This window comes from Phytophthora parasitica (assembly GCF_000247585.1).
Source record: "Phytophthora parasitica INRA-310 unplaced genomic scaffold supercont2.47, whole genome shotgun sequence".
Taxonomy (NCBI): domain Eukaryota; phylum Oomycota; class Peronosporomycetes; order Peronosporales; family Peronosporaceae; genus Phytophthora; species Phytophthora nicotianae.
The window spans coordinates 401,632-421,113 of NW_008649033.1; the positions used below are offsets into that span (position 1 = coordinate 401,632).

At 49.1% G+C, this 19,482-nt stretch overlaps 8 protein-coding genes across 9 annotated transcripts; 3 read left to right on the forward strand and 5 right to left on the reverse strand.

The window, feature by feature from the left end:
* Positions 1–1,470: 1,470 nt before the first annotated feature.
* PPTG_15413 lies at positions 1,471–2,336 on the forward strand. 2 transcript variants are annotated; one of them, XM_008912480.1, is made up of 2 exons: positions 1,471–1,557; positions 1,637–2,336. In XM_008912480.1, the coding sequence occupies exons 1-2, from the start codon at positions 1,497–1,499 to the stop codon at positions 2,263–2,265; spliced, it is 690 nt and encodes a 229-aa protein (XP_008910728.1). In that variant the 5' UTR covers positions 1,471–1,496; the 3' UTR covers positions 2,266–2,336. The 2 variants fall into 2 exon arrangements, with proteins under 2 accessions (XP_008910728.1, XP_008910727.1); XM_008912479.1 differs by having other exon boundaries at positions 1,471–2,335.
* Positions 2,150–3,733, reverse strand: PPTG_15414 (hypothetical protein). The gene is made up of 3 exons (XM_008912481.1): positions 3,517–3,733; positions 3,210–3,442; positions 2,150–3,149 (listed from the first exon to the last, which is right to left on the reverse strand). Exons 1-3 carry the CDS (start codon positions 3,612–3,614, stop codon positions 2,434–2,436), a joined length of 1,047 nt encoding a protein of 348 aa, XP_008910729.1. The 5' UTR covers positions 3,615–3,733; the 3' UTR covers positions 2,150–2,433.
* A 3,019-nt stretch (positions 3,734–6,752) lies between these two features.
* On the reverse strand, positions 6,753–7,491 carry PPTG_15415 (hypothetical protein; the record flags this gene model as incomplete). The annotated part of the gene is made up of 2 exons (XM_008912482.1): positions 6,753–7,353; positions 7,409–7,491. 2 exons carry the CDS (start codon positions 7,489–7,491, stop codon positions 6,879–6,881), a joined length of 558 nt encoding a protein of 185 aa, XP_008910730.1. The 3' UTR covers positions 6,753–6,878.
* A 1,191-nt stretch (positions 7,492–8,682) lies between these two features.
* On the reverse strand, positions 8,683–10,928 carry PPTG_15416 (hypothetical protein; the record flags this gene model as incomplete). The annotated part of the gene is made up of 2 exons (XM_008912483.1): positions 8,683–10,749; positions 10,812–10,928. The coding sequence occupies 2 exons, from the start codon at positions 10,926–10,928 to the stop codon at positions 8,683–8,685; spliced, it is 2,184 nt and encodes a 727-aa protein (XP_008910731.1).
* A 132-nt stretch (positions 10,929–11,060) lies between these two features.
* PPTG_15417 (hypothetical protein) lies at positions 11,061–13,526 on the reverse strand (the record flags this gene model as incomplete). The annotated part of the gene is made up of 1 exon (XM_008912484.1): positions 11,061–13,526. The coding sequence occupies one exon, from the start codon at positions 13,524–13,526 to the stop codon at positions 11,061–11,063; it is 2,466 nt and encodes an 821-aa protein (XP_008910732.1).
* Positions 13,527–13,748: 222 nt separating this feature from the next.
* On the forward strand, positions 13,749–14,626 carry PPTG_15418 (hypothetical protein; the record flags this gene model as incomplete). The annotated part of the gene is made up of 1 exon (XM_008912485.1): positions 13,749–14,626. One exon carries the CDS (start codon positions 13,749–13,751, stop codon positions 14,574–14,576), a length of 828 nt encoding a protein of 275 aa, XP_008910733.1. The 3' UTR covers positions 14,577–14,626.
* On the reverse strand, positions 14,502–16,115 carry PPTG_15419 (hypothetical protein). The gene has a single exon (XM_008912486.1). The coding sequence runs from the start codon at positions 15,855–15,857 to the stop codon at positions 14,682–14,684; it is 1,176 nt and encodes a 391-aa protein (XP_008910734.1). The 5' UTR covers positions 15,858–16,115; the 3' UTR covers positions 14,502–14,681.
* Positions 16,116–19,276: 3,161 nt separating this feature from the next.
* Positions 19,277–19,396, forward strand: PPTG_23691 (hypothetical protein; the record flags this gene model as incomplete). The annotated part of the gene is made up of 1 exon (XM_008912487.1): positions 19,277–19,396. One exon carries the CDS (start codon positions 19,277–19,279, stop codon positions 19,394–19,396), a length of 120 nt encoding a protein of 39 aa, XP_008910735.1.
* Positions 19,397–19,482: the final 86 nt, after the last annotated feature.

A 19,482-nucleotide genomic window follows, 5' to 3' on the forward strand; every position in this document is an offset into this window, starting at 1 on the left:
GATAGCCCAAGCATTAGTTTTAGCAACGGACGTAATGAGCTACATATTGCTTCGACAGCAACAAATAATCAACCAACTAGCTTGGTGGATAGTTCTCGAGCAGAAAGAGTGCGAGCAAATGCATATTAACTGAGGTTTACTTCATCTTCCTACGTCGATGTATCCATTCTTATAAACTCCTTGAAATAGAAAAGCGCCAAGGGCACCAGCACGGCTTTGTCATAAAGTAAAAAAATTCTAGAGAATAAACTCTAAAACAAAATACTACCAGGTTATTTTTCATATTCAAGTTAGTTCTACCTATTATTCAACTCCATTCAAATTAGCGGGCGTGAGCGGGAGCTCCCGATCCATCTTTCATTTTCCGATCTACAATGGAGCACAGCGACCACAACCTCTACTGTCAGCTGAAGTCCCTGAGGCTAGCACTATCTACTGGGTCTGCGCCCAGCACCAAGCTGAGTGGAAGTCGCCTGATTGTTTGCGACGGGAAAGTCATAGCACGCAACGACCACACTTGACTGGTGAATACGCCGCCAGAAGTCACCGACGTCCGACGAGAAATGCGAGTCGCCCTACAGGCAACGTTCCTGTCATAACCTAACGCTGCCTCCCGGCATGATGTGGGAGCGAACTATGGCAAGCACGCGAGAGCCGTACCCAGTCGCAATCCCAAACACCATTGTCGTCGCGATCCACCTAGAGATGCAGAATTTGTTGAGCCACGTGTGCCGGCTGAGTACCTGCACTTTGCGTAATCGATTGTGCCGCACAGTTAGTAATCTAATATGATAATTGACACACGTGGCGTTAAGGTTGACATAACACGTCTTGTCCTAAATACAGGCTCACCCTAATGGTATCAAGACGACTAATTCCAAAACCGTTACTAATACTAAGTTAGTATTATGTTAGTACCTTGTTCTAATCCCTTACTTGCCCTAATTCTTTTATTTCACCGGATTTCTTACAGACGAGTTGCCCAAATGGGTGAACCAGTTTACTGCAAGGTATCCGTGTCATACCGCAACATCTTGCAGTTTTTTTTATGGACAATTGGCGCTGTTTTAGAGCTTATTTTAGGTATATTTTTACCAGCACCTTTCTTTTCTTTTTCCATCTGTTCAGTCTGCTTCGCGTGAATGTGCGACTCTATCCTTTGCTTTCAGCTCATCTGCGCGTACTCTGAAATTCCGAGCAATGGTGTGTAACTTGCAAACTTTCAGAGCTTCTTCGCGCAGCACAACTTTGCGATCTCCTCTGGTTTACATGGTTTTTTAATGAATGGTCTTATGTTTAACTATCGCTTTTGAAAACAATTATTTTTATTTTTCTGTATACGCTAATTCCGTATAATTATCCGACAACTTTTTTTTTGAGAATCGGCAATTTTGGCTACCTTATAAATGGAGTACGCCACAATGGCCGATTCTCAAGAAAGCTGTTTCGTGGTTTAAAAAGTACTTTTCTTGTTAATCATTTGTATCGAAAAAAAGATGTCATCACTAGCGCCGCGCGTGTTCCTGGCCTTCGATGACTTCTCCCGGGCCGGCAAGCGTGCGTCCTTGTCCTCAAACTTGTGCATCGTGCTCCTCTCGATGTGGTCCTCCCACTCATATCGCTTTCTCCGTTGTAGATGTCCTGCATTTCGCTAAATTCGACGGCGCTCAAACTCTCCCCATGCCTCAGGCCGCTGTCGAAACATTGCTACCTGCAGAGTTGAGCTCCTTCGTGCAGATCTGCCAGTGGCCAAGTAACCAGGCAGTGTCCATTGCCGTAAACACGGCTGAGCTGCAGCCCACGCAGCGGTGGGAGCTGGCCGACGCTCTGATGTCCGCTCTGAGTCAGGCCGACGTGCAGGAGCTCACGATCGTGGCGGCCCTGCACTTGCCATACGCCAAGGACGGCGGCCTCAACGTGTTCTACAGCGGCCTGAATGGCCACGCACAGGAAGAAGTTAAACTGGCGCTGGCCGACCCTGTCTGGGAGGTCAAAGACCCGTGGTTGAGTGCCTTCCTACAACTGATCAAGGTGGAGCAGTGGCCACGTACCCACCTGCTGCTGGCCAAGGGATACAAGCCCGGCCGAGACCTGTCCGGCACCTATGAAGCAGTAGATGCTTTAGGCCGAGCACTGCAGCTCTTCACGAAGGACAAGGTGACAGTCGATGCTCAACAAGTGCAGCGTGAACTGCCTCGACGGCTGGCCAAGGTGAAGATCGCTTCGACTGCAAGTGATGACCACCTCACTCTGCTCTACCATTAGACTGAAGCTAGAATAGATGGAGACAACTTGTCTATCAGTTGAACGATAAGCGGAAGTGCACATTTTATCCATTTTCCGCATTGTTTTTCTCGTATTCAGGTCGGCCATTCATTGCTTTCTTTCATTGTGGGCTTCCCTTTCTTTCGTCACGCCGCAGTCACGGTCTATCTACTCCATGAGCAGCACGACCTTGCGCTTCGTTGTGCGGGCGACGGCGGCCTGCAGAGCGTCGTCGAAGTCCTCGAACTTATATGTCTGAATCCACGAGCGCAGCTTGCCGGCCTCCACGAGGCCCGCGAGCTCCGACAGCATGGCGGCACGCTCCTCGACCGTCGAGTCCTTGACCCACTGGCTCAGCCAGAAGCCCTTGAGCGTAATGTCGTGGAAGATGAGCGAGCCCGTGCCCACGGCCACGGCCTCCTTGCTCATGCCGCCGTACGTGACGTGCACGCCCTTCTTGGCCAGCGCCTTGGCCATCTCGAGGCTTGTCTTGCCGCCCACGCAGTTGAGCGCGAGCTTGGGGGCCGGCAGGTCCGAGATGAGCTCCTTGAACTTGGCAGAGCCAGCGTAGTCGGCCGTGCACACGATGTCGGCGCCCAGGCTCTTCAGGTGCTCCACCGTCACGTCATAGTCGCCGTCGTCGCGAATGATGTTGATGGTCTTGATGCCACGCAGAGCGGCCAGCTGGATGACGGCCTGGCCCACGGCGCTGTTGGCGCCGTTCTGGATCACCACGTCGCCCTTGTTGAGCGTCGTGAAGTCGGCCAGCATACGGTAGGCAGTGGCCGGGTTCACGGCCAGCGTGGCCGCGTCCTCCACCTTGATCTTGTCCGAGATCTTCATCACGTCAGCACTGTCGGCCACAGCCTTGCTACGCCACGTACCTGCTCAATACAATATTCAGTAACCATGCAATTATTACATTGTTGACGGACACTACGCACCGAAGCCGGCAGCCGTAGGGATGACGCGGTCGTTGACCTTGACGTTGGTGACGCCGGAGCCCACGGCCGTGACAACGGCCACGCCTTCATTGCCGGCCACGGCCGGGAACTTGGGCTTGATGGCGTACGCGCCCTGGATCTGGGACAGGTCGGCCACGTTAATGGGCGCAGCCAGGAACTTGAGGGCCACTTGGCCCTGCGCAGGAGCGGCCTCCTTGTCGTCCGCCTCCGTCCTGCCAATGAAGGACAATGCATTAATCAATAAAAACCTCTGGCCAAAGGGATTCTTGCGCTGGTCACAACGTACTTGAGGACGGAGAGCGGGTGGCCGAATTCCGAGTAGCGGATAGTGCTCATCGAGCGCTTGCCCTTCGCGGCGAGGCCCTTGACGACAGAGGAGATCATGGTGCGGGACTAACTAGGCTTTGACTGAGTGTGGCGTGGGGCTGTGCGGGCCGCTCGTCGATTTGACTTGACATTTGTATGAGGATTCCGATGATCCAGACCACTTACACATAGTAAGTAAAACTCTAAATAAGAATGTATGTGCTTTTTACGCATTATGAAAGGTCTCTGACCACAGCCGTAAATAAACTGTAGGCAAGAATATAAATAAATATAATGTTTTATTAGGCATTATGCGAGGTTGGTGTTGGTCGGCGCTACTTATCAGAAAGCACCCAATTAAGGGCATTTAAAGCAATAAAAGGGTCTAAAACGGGATTGAAGTTCCGTTTTAGTGTCGAAATGGCGCGTTTAAGTAGACGTTCGCAAAATGAGCCACGTTTAAGTAGACGCCTTTTCTATCACGCGAAAACTTAGTCCGAGAATTGAAATCTCCTATCAGGCGCGACAGCAGTGGTGACAGCTCGCTCGCGCTAAGTGAAGCAGATGTCGCTGCCCGTCGTTCACTGCAGCGTCAGCTAATTGCAGCAGTCGAGCAAGATAAACTGTTGGAAGGTGGCGAAGGTTTTGGAGGCGGAGGCTGACGGTCAGCCGCCATCAACGAGCTCGGAGCGAAAGAGAAGATCGAGTAGGCTGCGGGCCAAGCAGGACAAGAGCCGCGATGACCCGTCACTCTCTGCCCGCTGTGGCGCTATCTTGCGGCTGCTGCCTCGCACTGGCACGGCGCTGCCGACACTGTCTCAGGTTCTGCCAGATTGCTGCGAAGAGGTCCGAGAAGGTCATGACGGTGGTTTGTATGTTCAACTGTATCTGCCATCGTGCAGCTGACTTGAGGTTAATTGCTTGCTTGGACGCGGAGGTGCCGAAGCTCTTCAAGCTCCCAAACGTGCAAGTATAGCGTCGATTCGATGGAAGGAGAAAGGTGGACACGAGCCGATTTATGAGGTGCTGGTCACGGAGATGAGTACGCCGAGATGCAGGGCAAATAGGGCTCGACCGGGCAGAGCACTTGACCTCACCTTCGAAGTTAGACTCCAAAGAGGATACGTTCAACCTCGCTCAGCCCAAAATACGAGGAAGATCGTGAATGAGATGCAGGTCATAAAGGATGATTCAATGGTGACGGCATCATGAGTATCGTGCTTGATACAACATTTGTTAACCACGGAAGGAAATGGTCGTGACTTTCACAGATAACTGTTGCTGAAGTTGTCTGTGTCACACAGACTGTGTGGTGCTCTCTAGTCGAAGCTATTGGTATCCACACTGTGGATTACAACACTCCACAAGTACTGCTTGTTTGTTTGAAACTGCTTATCGAGTAGTTATCAATTAGCCGATCAGTTTGGGCTCAATAATGGGCTCAATAATACGTGAAAGGAAGCATTTTGCCTCTGAAGAACCAGGAAGTGTAAGAAATGCTATCAGGTTTATTTAACTTAACGGATTTTCCCGAATACAAGTCCTGTAGGAAATACAAGTCCGCTCACAAATGACAGAATCTGTTTAATAATAGAAATCCTGTATCAAATAGAAGTCCGTAGTATAGCGAACATTTTTATTTTAAATGTTCATTTTTTTTAGCGTTCACTGCCGTTGCTCGCTCATCCCCGTCCTCGGATCTTGTTCTGCTCGAGAGAGAGCTTACACGTTGAAAGTTAGTTCATTCTCAAATCAGGGCAATGACATCGAGGCGCAACTCTATCAGCATCTGGAAGAAGAAAGAGGTTATCGACTGGATCAATACAACAGGCGAAGGTGTTCCATCGCGTGCAGCGGCTCATTTTCGTTCACTTGGGTGGAACTTCGACCCCGCGACAGCTCGCCGCTGGTGGCGCCAGCGTGACGAAATTTGGGCAGCCAAGCCGACACAAATGCGAGTCGCTGGAGGGTGACGCAAGCGAGCCCTAGGCGCTCTTGAAGACTTACTACTTGAGACGATTGTTCTGCGCCGTCTAAAGAAGGAGAAGGTTACCAGAGAGTGGATTGCAGCACAAGCTTTACAGCTGTACAGCGAAGTTTCCGAAGACCAAGTCCGGTTGTTCGAAGCCTCACCGCACTGGGTTAGCGAGTTCATGAAGCGCAATGACTTATCGCTTCGTCGCCGCACCAACTTGACGACACTTACAGATGAACAGCTTATCGGTCGTGCGGTGTCATACATGCGCTATCTTAGCGAAAACAAGGGCACCTTTAATTTCCGTCACACAATTCTAATGGATGAGACGGCAGTGTACTTTGAGGACGCACGCGAACAAACCGTAGAGGTCCGGGGTGCACGACATGTGGTCGTTAAGTCGACTGGATTCTCATCGATGCGAGTGACGGCGGTACTGGCAGTTACGGCCACAGAGGTCAAGCTTCCCCCTCTCGTAATTTGGAAGCACAAGAAAGGATCTCGAACCATTCAGAAGGTTGGTGGAGTGCATGTAGCCTACCAGCCGAGGGCTTGGGTTGACTCCGAACTACTATGCAATTGGATCGATATGGTCTTTCCTAAGGTGTTGCAGGCGGAAGGAAAGACCATTGTCTGGGACTCAATGCGCGCGCACATATCACGTGTTGTAAAGGCCAAATGCAAAGACCGTAATATTGCTATGTGTGTTATTCCAGGTGGGCTGACGGCATACCTCCAAGCTGGTGATATTGGCATCTACAAGCAGTTTAAGGACATTCTGTATAACTATATCGACGAGTGGAAGAACTCTGACGCTGTAGAATACACTCGCGCCGGAAACCCGAGGCCACCGAGCGCTGAAGTCGCGTGCCAGTGGGTGCGAAAGGCCTGGAAGGACACTGATCAAGAAACTATTGACAACTCTGTTGCTGCGACCGGATTTTCTCCGATTGAATCGGAATGGTTTATTTGGCGTCACGATGTCTACGGAAGAGGATTTCAGCGCGAATGGGAGAATGAAGAAGAGAAGAAAGAGGAGAACACGGATTCAGATGTGGATGATGAGCTTGCTTATGCATTGGATGACGTCGAGCTGGTTGATGAGTAATGCGTAGTTAGGAGACGCTTAGATATCGTTTTAGTACTGAACAACCATTGATGAAAAATTTTCTTTCATTAAATACAAGCCCTTACCCGTTTACAAGTCCCCTCGTCAAAATTGATTGATTTTTAGGGGCTTATGGGGATTACAAGACCGGCTTCTATTCGGGAAAATCCGTTACTTGATCAGGTAAAGCACACAACATCCAAAGCAGCGGCCACTTAACCAACTCAAGCTCTTCAATCCGCCCCGAGCTTTCTTCGCGTCACGAAGTTTCTTGCGCGTTGCGTTGGTCGTGTCCAAACCCAGCATACTTCTGCTCCGGTGTCTGTTTAGCCAACCTGTTCTGCCTCGCAGCCTTCCTCCTCACTAAACGTGCAGCTCGCTCCTCCGGGGTTTCTTCAGCCCATCGTTCCGATGCGCGACCAAGTCGTTTAACCTTCTCTTCCTCACTCTCGGCTCTGCGCCGTTTGCAGGCGGGACGATTCACTTCGATGCGCCGGACTTTAGCATCGATCTCCTCCCTTTCAACCAGTAATGCGTCAAAAGCTCTGGCGTTATCGTGATGTCCTGGGTCAAGCTCTTTGTCGCCTCCAGCAGCCTTCCCGCGCTGCTCCGGTTCGCCGTTAGCGATCCTTTCACACGCTGGTATTCCTGATAGATCTTCCGAAGCCGGCGTTCGGGTTTGCCAAGACAGAGCTGTCGAAGAACACCGCGCATTTCGAAATGCTAAAGGAGATCTACAAACAAGCCCTGATGGGCGTGTCAGCGGAGCGGTAGCTCTCCACAGTTCACATGGACAGCACACTGCGTTCATATTCTTCACCTAGAAATTCCAGGACCTCCCAGACATCGTTGACACTTGGGACGACAGGCATCGTCGGCAAACGAGCGAGAATGATGTCGCTGAGGTTTTATACTGCGTAGCGAGTTCAATCACGGCCCTGACACTGGAACAGGCCAAGCTCCAGGCTGTGTTCAACGGACGGGAAGTAGGTCCGAACAGTGATACCAGCGAACGAGGGGGCACGCCGAATACGCCCAGACACCCGCAATGACCTTGCATGGCAACCGAGACCCAAGCTGCCGTCAGGAGCACGTGTTCTAGCGTCTTCTTCCAATACTCTAACCAGCTTACCCAGAAGGTTTACTTGCGCGAAAGTCTGGCGGCAAGGGCAAGAACTCAACGCGTAGTTTGCCGTCGCTGTTGGAGCTCAACGAGGGCATGGACGACGAAGTGGATGACATGGTGCAAGACCCCCCAGGCTGCGGACAAAGCTACGTGCTGCAGCATCTGCGAATGTTCGCCGCGTTCTGAGTCAAATATCCGTGTAATCTGCGCGCAGAAGATCTGCTCGTGCCTTGGATGCCACTCTTGGCCGGTTACGCTGCGTGTAAATAAGAAGCGTCATCGACGTCGCACCAGCGGGCAGCAATCGTCTCTATCGTACACCATTGTGGACAGTAAGAACCATGCTGTCGATTCTTCCGCTCCCAGGACGACGCCTCATACGTCTCAGATCGACGATCTTGAAGTAACTTTGATCGGACAGAACCATAAGGAGAAAGGATTCATGCTGAGCTCTTGTCTGCTTAAGTAACTTCGTCACTTAAATAAACTGTAAACAAGAATACAAGCTTTTCAATAGGCTTGATTAAAAGGCTGAGCATTTTACGTAAATACCCGTAATAAGTCCGTAAAAAGTCCGACGCCTGTGCTCCAGCCAAAACCTACGTGAACCAAAGGTTCATTGTGTTTCTTGCCAAGCAGAAAGCAAGTGGTAATGAGTGTGAGATGTCGACCTTGTTCCCAATGATTATTTTAAAGTTTGAGATCCGTCAATTAGGCCTGGGGGGTCATCGATGCTCTTCGGGACGCGGTGCTCGGGCCGATACTGTGGACGATTTTCATGTTGACGGGAACTATCAATCGTACATGTAGTGATAGCGTTTTGCATCGCTTTCTCAATGATCAACTGATATTTAATCTTTGAGACCTGAACTCTACCATGTTGTCAACATGCATTACTGAGAGAAAGCGTCCATTGCGTTTATTTTAGATAAGAGCTCTAGTAGATCATGCTGCGTCTAGCGTGCTCGTCCTTCCTCCTCGTTTGCCTCTTAGTTGGCGACGTCAAAGGTCGAGGATGTGCTAAGGGAGATACCACAGTTGGCTCTGGAGCTGGTAGCACAGTCTTCTTGATCTTAACTGCTTTCTTGGACTTCAGGCTCTTTTTCGGAGACTTTGTCACTGGAGAATCCGGAGGAAAAAGCTCTTCCAGCACATTCCGCTTCTCACGAGTCCAGTGTGTAAGATCGCAACGAAGTTGAGTAAGTTTCTGATGTGGCGGGTTGTGAAACAGCAGAGATTCCTGCAACGCATTCATGGTTCCGCTCATATACTGTACTCGTAGTTGACTCAAGTCTTCCTCTTCGAAGACAAGCAACTCGACGAGCGTTTGCGTCCGAACAGTGACGGGGGAGTGTTGACCTGGTTGCAACACGCTCAGTTCACCAAAAAGTTGGCCACTTGCAAGTACAGCAACTGTAACTTCTTCCGAGTGTTGCGACTTCGTAGCAACTAACACTTGAGCGTTGCTAACAAGCCGAGGATTCGTGAGCATCCAGCCGTTGTCCAGCACCCAAGAACCATCACTCGATCGAGACGTTAGTGCGTCTTCGGATTTACTGCCACCAAGTCTGGAAGGCAGCGAAGTCCGATGAGAAACATTAGGAACCGCGATCTTCTTCACCACGTGGCATACTCCTTTCTTGATAACGTAAAGCTGCTTCACCACCTCGCCAGCTTTCAGTGCGTCTTTATTCGGATCGACGAGCTTTGATCCCGAAACTGCAGCGAGAGCTGCCAGCATCTCTTCGGAACACGTTCCGAAAGCGTGACAACGGTGCAGGAATTGCAGGCGTTCTTCCAGCACTCGCTCCTCGTGTTCCCTCAAGATATTTAAGTAAACATCCACGTCCAGCAGCATGCAACTCACCTCACCCATGCAGGAAAAAGTTGCTATTTCTTTCGGTCGTAGCGTACTCTGGACGGCTCGAGCTGTCGAACCGAAGCTATTGGGCTGAAAGCCTTTCGGAAGGCGCATTGACGCCATTAGTGGAGAACTAATTGAGCCAATACGAGGACGCAGCATTTGTTGGCGCTGTGCTCGATTTCGGAGCATGACAAGTCGGCCGTCAACATTAGTCGCGCTCGACGGCTCGAGTCCGATCGTATCACCTTGATAGAGTGTGCTTAGCTCCCGTAAACTTGGTCCTTGAAACTTGACAGTCTTCACTAAAGACGCCACAGCGTCCAGTACAACGTGAAAACTTGACGAAATTTTTCCTTGTTCGACAACAACCTGATCATTCTCGAAACGATAATACGTGGCGTTCCGCATACACCGCTCGATCATAGCAGGTCGCATGCCTCGAAAGAAACCCCAACAGCGAGCTAGACGTGCTGCCTCAACCACATCGGCATTATTACGTGTTCTTCCTGGACTCTGCTTTAAGAACTGTTCGAGCCAAGCTTTCGTACTGCTCTCTTGGGCTTCGTATGCCAACGCGGCCGACGAATTCGTGGGTTGGACAGGAGTACACACGGACTCTAATAGGAGCGTCTGGTTCGTATCCGTAGCCTGTGCTGTCGGATGACGAAGCGTATCAAGCCAAGAGTAGTCGAGGATGGCTTCCTCAAATTTACCCATTTCCTTGAGAACTCGAGCTCGACTTTCGACAAAAAGGGGATTTTTCGAGTCAAGTTTCAGTGCCTTGCTCAAATCCTTGATCGCTTCGGCATGCTTACCTAGTTTGTACAAGGCACAGCCGCGGTTGTAAAGTGCAGACGCAGCATGATCTGGATCGCTGCGTGAACACTCTAAGAAATCTTCAGCAGCTTGAGCGTATTGGTGCAAGCGGTAATACGCGTAACCTCGACTGTACTGCATCGACACGGAATGCTGAGCGCTGGAGATGGAGCCTCCACCTCCCATTTGCAAGTTTAATGCACCAAGTGCATTGTAACTTGGCGTAGATACTTTTTTCTTCAAGATCTGCGTCGACTTGGCGACAATCTCTTCAAACACTTTGAGAGATCGATGAGTCACATTCCGAGCAGATAAATCGGCGTCCTGCACAGTAAGTATAACGTCAAAACACTTTTTCTGCGAAAGTACAATAAGGGTTGACTCACTGTGGACAGCTTGCCTTCGATTGGAGCCAAACATTGCAAAGGAATGGATGGAAGTGGGCCCAGTTGACCTCGAGCAGTGGCCTTGCTACCACTAACTACCGCTGATGGTTGAGGCATTGAGCATGTCAAGAAAGCTCATGTTCAGGTTCCAAAACTTCTATTTTGAGAAACGCGAGAACATTTTTTTTTCTTAGCGACATGATGTATTACAATGGTTTTGATGACATTTATGAAAACTACGAAGTGGATTCAGTTGGCCGCGCCGATTTCCTTAAGTCTATCGGCGTACCTCAACGTATTGAGCGTGTGGTTGCAGCTTTCTGAACAAGGCGAAATCGTGGCGATCATGATCGTCTTGGAATTCTGCGAGAGGAAGCTGTCCCGGAGAAGTTGTGTAAGTTTACTTTGTCGAAACGGAATGTGGGTTGCACCTCGATCCAACGCACGGATACATTCCTTGAGTGCTAACAGGCTCTTGTTGATCTCTGCTCCTTCCATCCTTGTATTCTTCTTGTCGCTCTGCGTGTTACTCGCACGCTCACTACCAGCCAGATCAACCATTGACAGTCGTGCCAATGCTGCATCATTGTTGCCTTCAGCATACAACGTCACTCGAAGTAGAGCATGAGAGCGAGATGAATCATCGTGGACGGCATTAGCACTCGTGGCTCGAGCCTGTTCTCCACGTTGAACCAGTTCAAGCAGCTCATCAGCATTCGTAGCGGGCAGTTCTTTCAGTCCCATCAACTGTACAGCGCCGTCTCCGTCCTCCATGAGCTGCACTCTTGATCGTCCATTGAGCAAGTCGTTAACGCTATTCATATAAATCTCATAGAAACTCACCCCCGCGGTGATACGAGCTTTACGACTCGAAGTCTGTACCTCTTCAAGATGATGAAATAAATCCACGGCAGCTTGCCGATAGATAGATTTCATCGTATACGTCTTGCCCGAACCAGTTTGACCATACGCAAACACCGTAAGACTGGTCGTATCGCTTGAACCGGTCGCTTCAGAGACGAGATACGGTATCATCGGTCCAACCGTGGCGTCGTAGATCTTACTGTTCTCTTGCCACTCATCGAATACCCCATCAAAGCGGAACTGATGATTCTCCAGCGTCTCAGAGCAATCCACGCGGAGTTTTGGTTCATGACACACAAGTTCTCGACGCAAACGCATGGTATTGTCGTTTTTTTCATCGTCCGAAGCGAATAAACACGAGACGATGTCGTATCCCTTTTTCTTCAGCTCTTTCTTGGCAAGAGGACGTTTCCGAATAAAGACCGAGAGTCTTGGGGCTTTGGCGGCATCTACTAACGTTGTAGGTGTCGGTGGTGGCTGTATGGATGCAGTTAATGACAATAAAGGTAATTGTTGGAGTGTTTGTTGTTGCTGTTGATTGGGAGGCAGCGCATCGCGATACTGCCGAATTAACCGTCGAAATTTATAACCTGCATCATCACCGTGTTCTCGAAGTTCTTTCTCAACTCGACGCTTCTCCTCAGCCTGTTGAGCACGACGAGCTTCTCGTTTGCGTTTAATCTCGTCCAGTACGTTCATTGTCGACTTTTTCGGCTTTCGAGATAGGTTAATTTCTTTAACCTGTCTTTGACGATTTAACTTCACAGACTCGTTATCCTGTTTGCGCTCTTCGGTTAAGCTGTCTCGTGATACTTCTCGATGTATCCTGTCTCGATCTGAGTGGAGAAGACGTGGAGGCGAGCTTGGAGTTACAGGGCGATGCAGTGCAGCTCGTCTCTTGTCAGCAGACGACAGTCGTAATGGGTTAAGTGGACCGTGCTCAGCTTTTGGACGCGGTGAAATTGATGCTGAGGATTCTCTTGATGAAGATTTGAGTTCGCTCGAGCGTTTTATGGGTGATTGGACCTTGGGTAGCTCGGTCAATCGACCTGGAGGGGGCAACTCAGGAGGTGACTGGGTTCTGGGTGGGGGTGGAACACTCTTCATTCGTGCTCGCCGCTTTGCAAACGGGTCCATGATGGCACGTTCTTTCCATTTGTTGGAAGGTGGTGGCGACCAGTCTTCATTGTTGTCATCATCGGGTGCGTTTTTCTTCCAACACCGGAAGAATTGACCTCGTAGAGGCGGTCGACGTTGAGGAGATCTTACCTCTTGCTGGTTTGTTTCACTACCACTTCCACTGCTGGTCGGCTCGTCTTCTTCGTTCACTTTTGTCTCAATAGACGATTTGGAACCTGCTCGGGGACTTGCTAGTTTCTTCACCCTAGCATTTTGATCTTGTGGCTCAAGTTCGGTTTGTTGTTTTTCAGTTGATTGAAGGATTTCGGGCTCATCGTTTTCATGGCATTGCTGGTTTTCACCGGCGTCTGGAACTCTGGCATCGAGTTGCTTCAACTGCATGAAGTATGGTCGAGGTTTTTTCCATCCTGCAGGTTGTGGCACACTTGGAAAATGTGTTTCTGTATTCTCCTCACGACTATCACGTCGCTTTTGTGAAGTTTGATTGAAGCCTGCCCACGGCGGAAGAGAAGGTAGAGGAGGAGTGGCACGCTTATCCTGTAGATGCCAACTTAGGCCGTTTCGACCGTCATGAGTCCGTAGCGATCCTACCATCGCATGTCCTGTCAAACTAAAGTCTCCAAGCTGCTGATGCAGTTGACGTAGAGAGCTCCGACTATCCATGTCGTGCGGTGAGGTGTCACTTAGACGCAGCGTGGAGCTGGCGGGCATTCCCAAGTGCTGGAAACACGTTGAAATTTACGACAGATCTCTTTCTCGAGCGATTCTGAAATAAAGCGTCGTTTCATCCGATAGGATAGCAACACTTCATCTTATTATGTGAATTCGAAAATCCGTAAGTAATTTATTTCTTTGAAATAATCTTAGAAAACAATTTTGCCGAAAGTGAAGGACCTGGATCATTTAATTGTCAAGCGTCGCAGATCTTTTGGCATGGCATCGATCCAGGATAATGAAGGCCACGTCAAGTTCGACTTGCATATTTCGACAAAGAATGAGCTGGTACCTGAAGATCGAGCGGGAGAGCGGGATGATAGCGAGGAAGAAGAATTATCAGTCATCTCGAGTCCAACGAACCAACCTGTGGTCTCCGCGTTGTCCGAGGAGACTATGACCTCACTAACCCAGATATTCGAGACATTGTATCTGGAACATCCGCTTAAAGTTTCCAAAAAGGCTTCACGAGATGAACGCCGTGACCGGGAATTTATTTCCATGAGTCTCGTGTACGGCGAGATCGCCTTCGAGCCGTTCAAAGTTGTTCTGGACGTGTTGAAACGCTGGCACCACGTGCTAAACAAACCAGGGGGTATTTTTCTCGACATCGGATCGGGAAGTGGCAAAGCGGTCTTCGCTGCCGCTTTGTTACACGACTTTGACGCTTGTTACGGCATCGAAGTGCTCGAAGGTCTTCACTCCATTTCTCAAGAAGTTTTACAACGCTGGGAGAAAATTATCAAGCCAAATTGTGCACTGCCCTTGCAAAAAAAGCGAACGAGAATTTCGTTCACTCGGGGAGACGCTCTCACTATGGACTGGCCAGCCAATGCAGACGTGGTTTTCCTCAATTCGACGTGTTTTGGCGAACGATTGATGTACGCATTAGCGAGAAAACTCGCGCTGTGTTGCAAACCTGGAGCAATTGTCATCACGGCCACACACAAGCTACCAGATACACAGAATTTCGCTGAATTGAGGCACCTCACAGTCACTCAGGAAGCGTGGGGAGACGCTACGTGGTATCTGCATCGCAAGAAATGACAAAAAAAAGCTTTATACACATTTGCTAACGGAGGTCTAATATACGGCTATGAACAAAGTTCGCCGACTCCCGTTTTGTCCCGAACTTTACGTGGCTCATACTGCTTAATTGTTGGTTTGTATGCGACCACAGGTGGGGCATTCCAACGACTCGTTGAGTTTCGGTACGATGCATTCGTCGTGGAATTGGTGGCCGCAACTCAACGTCGTCAAGTAATACGTCGCAGCTCGTCGTCGACTGGCACTTCGTCGAGAGCCACTGAAGCTATTGGCACTCCCACTGCCGTTCTTCTTCTGGTTCCCCAGCCATGGGGGCGTGAACACGCCACCGTTCGATCCATTGCTGTTAATGGACCGGTTGCTGTCATTATCCGAACTGGAGATGGTAAGACTGGACGAACTACCGTTGGCCACACCACACAACGTGGAGCCGCAAATCCCACAGTCGCCACAATTCAGATCGTTCACAATGTCGTCGTCCGTCATAGATCCTCGGATCGAGTTGGTAAGCGACGATTGTCGACTAAACTGTCGCTCGGATTCTCGTTGAAGTAGTTGCAACTTTTGAGGAGTTTCCGGTGCTTCCCAATGCGAACTGTAGCCCTCACTCCTCCTCATCTCGTCGTGTATCTCCGACTTTATTGGGTTTTCCAGTCCGTACTGTTGCAATGCGTCGCCGTAGATGAATTCCACCAACTCGTCTGCAAACACTGTCATAACTACAGAGCAGCAGAAGTTCTTGCGGTCCGTTAAGAACCCGTATAGTGCCGCGAAGAACCTCTCGAGTGTTTGTTTGCGCTGCTCGACCACGCGAGAACTTGAGAAGGTGAAGACGATCTTCTTGGGGAAATAACTCTTTAAGAACCCGTAAAGCCATGGACAATCAGCGTCGCAGAAGTGACCGTGCTGGAGTTTCTTGAGTAGCCGTTGCTGTAGTTTGCGGTACTCGTCGAAGGATCTGGCGAGCCGCCAGGCCACGTTGAGCTCCTGATGCCGCACTGTCATGACGTACCGCACGTCCGCATGTTTCTTTGTCACGGACATTTCCAGAGCCACTTGTTCCAGGTATTTAATGGCAGGCGGGACTTGAGTGTCTTCCACTTCATTGTCAAACCCGTTGCTCTTCCGGCCGCTCAAGCGGAGGCTCCGGCCGCTGCCACTGGGTCTGCTACTGGCTCCGACCATCACTCCTTCAGTTAGAGAGCGCTTGCGAGCGCTGGTACTGGCGCGGCGACGCTGACGGTGCGCCAATGCCATTGATAATTCCGGAGAATACATCATGGCTGGTTGGACGTTGATGACCACTGCAAAACGGGGCGTAATCTGCTGGACGGACGCAATGAGATGGATACACTCGCGGTTCTTGCCGTTATTTTTAGGCTAGTGCTACAGCGAGGAGGCAAGTTGTCAAGAGAATTCCTCGCTCGCCTTAGCGTTCGCGGTCCTGGTGAAGGGAAGCTGAACTGAGCGGCTGGTTTTCTGTGTGTCTGACACTGGAGGGATTGCTGCGGGGAAAGAAGGGAAGCTGTTTGCGGCTGCATCAAGGAGAAATCGTTGTGGAAAGGGTATTTATTTAGAGGGATTTTTGGGTATTGCATGCTGCGTTTGACAGGACTTCTGGAAAGACTGGTAATTGATTGTGAGAGGTGTATGCGATTTTGGATAGCGGTTCTGTGGTAAACATATCGATTAAGAAAGACAAGAGATGATGGGATCGTCGCATCGTGCAGCAAGGAGAGACATATCAGGTTTTAAAGGGGATACATAATGGTACCAGTGTTGCCAGTGCCAATTTGCAGTAGGGTCTTGCCAATGCGATGAAGCATTGTGTTTCACTGCACTGCTCGATGACCCAAAAAGCACATCAACACTAGAGCGTGCTTGATGACGAAGAAGACCGTTAAAAGTTCCTTCGAGTATTATTAAATTCAAAAAGTGCCATTTCAATTTCAGCAGATAAAGGATCGCGTTACAATACACAAAATGATTGCTACCATTCGTCGAATCTCTGCTGGAAGTTCGTGTGAACGCGTCTAACAGCTCCTAGTAATTGACTTGGAGCCGTGATGTCTACCGAAAAATAGTTGATTAAATCGGAAGAATTAGACACCTTTTTTCTTAAAATAATAAGTGCCCAGTACTCGTATACGAATAAGTTACGAAGACACTTAACGATGCACCGCGCTAGTTTTGTTGCTCTTGTCCCTTTCGAATAATCAGCCCAGCAGCCAGAATTGCTGATCTTGAATCGCCTATGCTGTGTTAATTTATACCATGGAACCTTGCTCTTAAAACATTAGCCTTGTCGCGAGATATCGATTGTTTTGGAAGGAAAAAAATCAGAGAAGCAACAGAATGTTGTAGATTATTAAATATTCAATGGCAGTTGAACTTTGTTTTGTCAGCGAGTTGTTGCAGGTATGTTGCAAGATCTAAAACGGCACCCAGCCTGCCAAACAAGTCATCGAACTGCGATTACTACAGGTACTACCAAAGCGTAAACGATAATAGCTCTGTGTCACGATGAAATCAGATGGAACGCGAAAAACTTCAGCCGCTGTAGTCCCATGGCATCCCAAATTCATAAACAACATATTGTCATTGAATAGCGCTACAATATAAAACAAACTAGATTGCTTGCGCTTAGGCTGGGAGGGCTATTAAATAAGCTCTCGAAATACACTTTTTGTATTGCAAAACCTTAGCGCTTTCGATGAAAACAGAACTCTTTAACGAGGGCCTTGCAGTTTTCCGCTTCAATAATGACTCGAATTTCCCTGCTACCGTGAAATGGATCCGAACAGGGCAGCAAAGACCGGTACCAGTGAAGCTGTTACTGACAAAAAGCGATGGCAAAGTTATGAGCGCAGTAATCGGCTTCGCGAAGCTGATTAATGCGCTTATTCTGCGGAGAAAAATGTTAGCGTTTGCGGCATTTTGATATACTTTAAGGCCTCATTATGCACTCTGGGCTTACTGTACCACGTCGGTCAGTTATTCTTCTGCCTAGTCGATGGTTCATTCAAGGCTCACCAAGCTAGATAATTGTATCCAGTACCCGTATATACTTCACTGAGTTCCTCGGCGCCTACCGCTGAACGTCAAAAGGGGTTAACCTATACGGTGTACAAAGATAATATGTAGATTCTGTAGGCTACGCCTAATTGTAATCTTCTGGTGGTCACCTTGGGCTAGCTGCTCTCAAACAGCGTTGTCTTAGATATTTTGCAGTATAACTGGGAGATTTTCGACTCGAAAACGCCGACTGGCAATTTTCCGTCGAAGGATAACTTGATCAATTTCTGGGCGAGTGAGACTTCCTTTATGGTCGTGGTTTGCACCCGTACGCATTGAGTCATTTGTACTTGAATAGTACATGTATTTGCCAGTTCTCGTTGACGTAAATGCGTTAGGGCCTGGCCATCATAAGGTTAATACGTTATCATCCCGCGGCACGCGCGACAAGTTGAACGAAGGTCGTCCAAGCAGAATGTTCCTTGAAGGTCTCCTAATGTTACCTGTAACTCAGTCGACATTTTTGGAACGATATAATGTTTGTGATGCCCCACAGGATACTCCGTATCCCTACTGTTGGTAGCTAGCTTTCCCAGCCTACGTGTGGCCTAGTTTATTTGCTCGCAGTATGTCTTTGGACGCAAGCCGTCTATCCATTTGCCATTATCACTCATTCTTGTCTCTTTGTGTGCAGTATTTGGAAGATTTAGCGAGTGCTACGAGTAGTACCGTACTCTTTCTGTGATTAATGACGTTCACTTATTACAGCCAATCAAGACTCTCTAAATATTGTACCGTTGTAGTTTATGTGCTTAATGACACCTTACAAAATGCAAAATAGAAACAGACTTCACAAGGAAAGATCACTATTTTTGTTTAGAAATAGGCAATGTTTCATGCCATTATTAGTCACAGAAGGAATATGGTACGCACATGTAGTACCGTATTCCTAACAAATGAACGGCTAACGAATGAGACATGGCTGATGTTCCTCAGCACACATTTTACGCACATGGGATCACTCAGACCACATCGATAGCAGGAAATGTATGGAATCCGGTACATAAATAAAGGAAATTGGTTATGATAATGCTTATGATATAAGTTTTAAGTAGACCCGAAATCAGTCGCAAAATGCTCCGCACGCTCCAATGCTTAGTTCGAGTAGATAGCATGGGTCGCGTTGTGCAGGTAGATATTTGGGATTGCCCCCGTTTCCTGACAATTATACCATACCCCCCCCCCTCCTTGTAAATACATCCATACTTAAGTTCCTTATAATTCATTGTCATCAAGCTGTAAATTTCAAAGCTTGGTTATGGATAGAGAGGTCGCGGTAGACCTCCTTAACCTTTAGGGTACAAACCGTACCTCCCCTCCTGTTCCAACCTCCCGGACCTCCATCCAACCTCCCCAACTTCCACCAATTTCAAATATGGCCTCATAATGAAATCTAGTTTAAGTCGTGAAGGTAATTAGCGAGCAAATCCAAATTGACGCAGTGTGAGGATGGAAGTTGGGTGACATCGACACCTCAGCAAGCTACCAGCAGCTCCGATCGACGAGCGTACACGGCTGGTCACCCGAGACAAACTTCACGAGGATTCACGTCGACGACCACCGAGGTGGGAAGCGGCATCAGCATAACCACACAGGCATCCAGAGCTCGCTGATACCTAGTCAAGATGGCCAACACCAGTCACGGAGTGCTGAAGCGAACTCCCAGATCGCTACTACTCATCAACAGCTTCAAAGTGATAGAGTGCGGGGCGGTGCTGGTATTGCCTCCGTGCCCACTGAGGTAGCAAGAAATATCCAACCAAGTTTCGGCGAGTAGTGGACGGAGGAAATTGAATATTGGGCCAAACCGCCCCTAAGATGCACTCTACCC

Bases quoted from the DNA above. Each gene is read 5' to 3' on its own strand.
- PPTG_15413 (XM_008912479.1), top strand. From the start codon at position 1,534: ATGACTTCTCCCGGGCCGGCAAGCGTGCGTCCTTGTCCTCAAACTTGT.
- PPTG_15414 (XM_008912481.1), bottom strand. From the start codon at position 3,614: ATGATCTCCTCTGTCGTCAAGGGCCTCGCCGCGAAGGGCAAGCGCTCG. The intron at 3,443-3,516 runs GTACGTTGTGAC...CTTCATTGGCAG, and splicing joins CACCCGCTCTCCGTCCTCAA to GACGGAGGCGGACGACAAGG. The intron at 3,150-3,209 runs GTGCGTAGTGTC...TGTATTGAGCAG, and splicing joins CCCTACGGCTGCCGGCTTCG to GTACGTGGCGTAGCAAGGCT.
- PPTG_15419 (XM_008912486.1), bottom strand. From the start codon at position 15,857: ATGATGTATTCTCCGGAATTATCAATGGCATTGGCGCACCGTCAGCGT.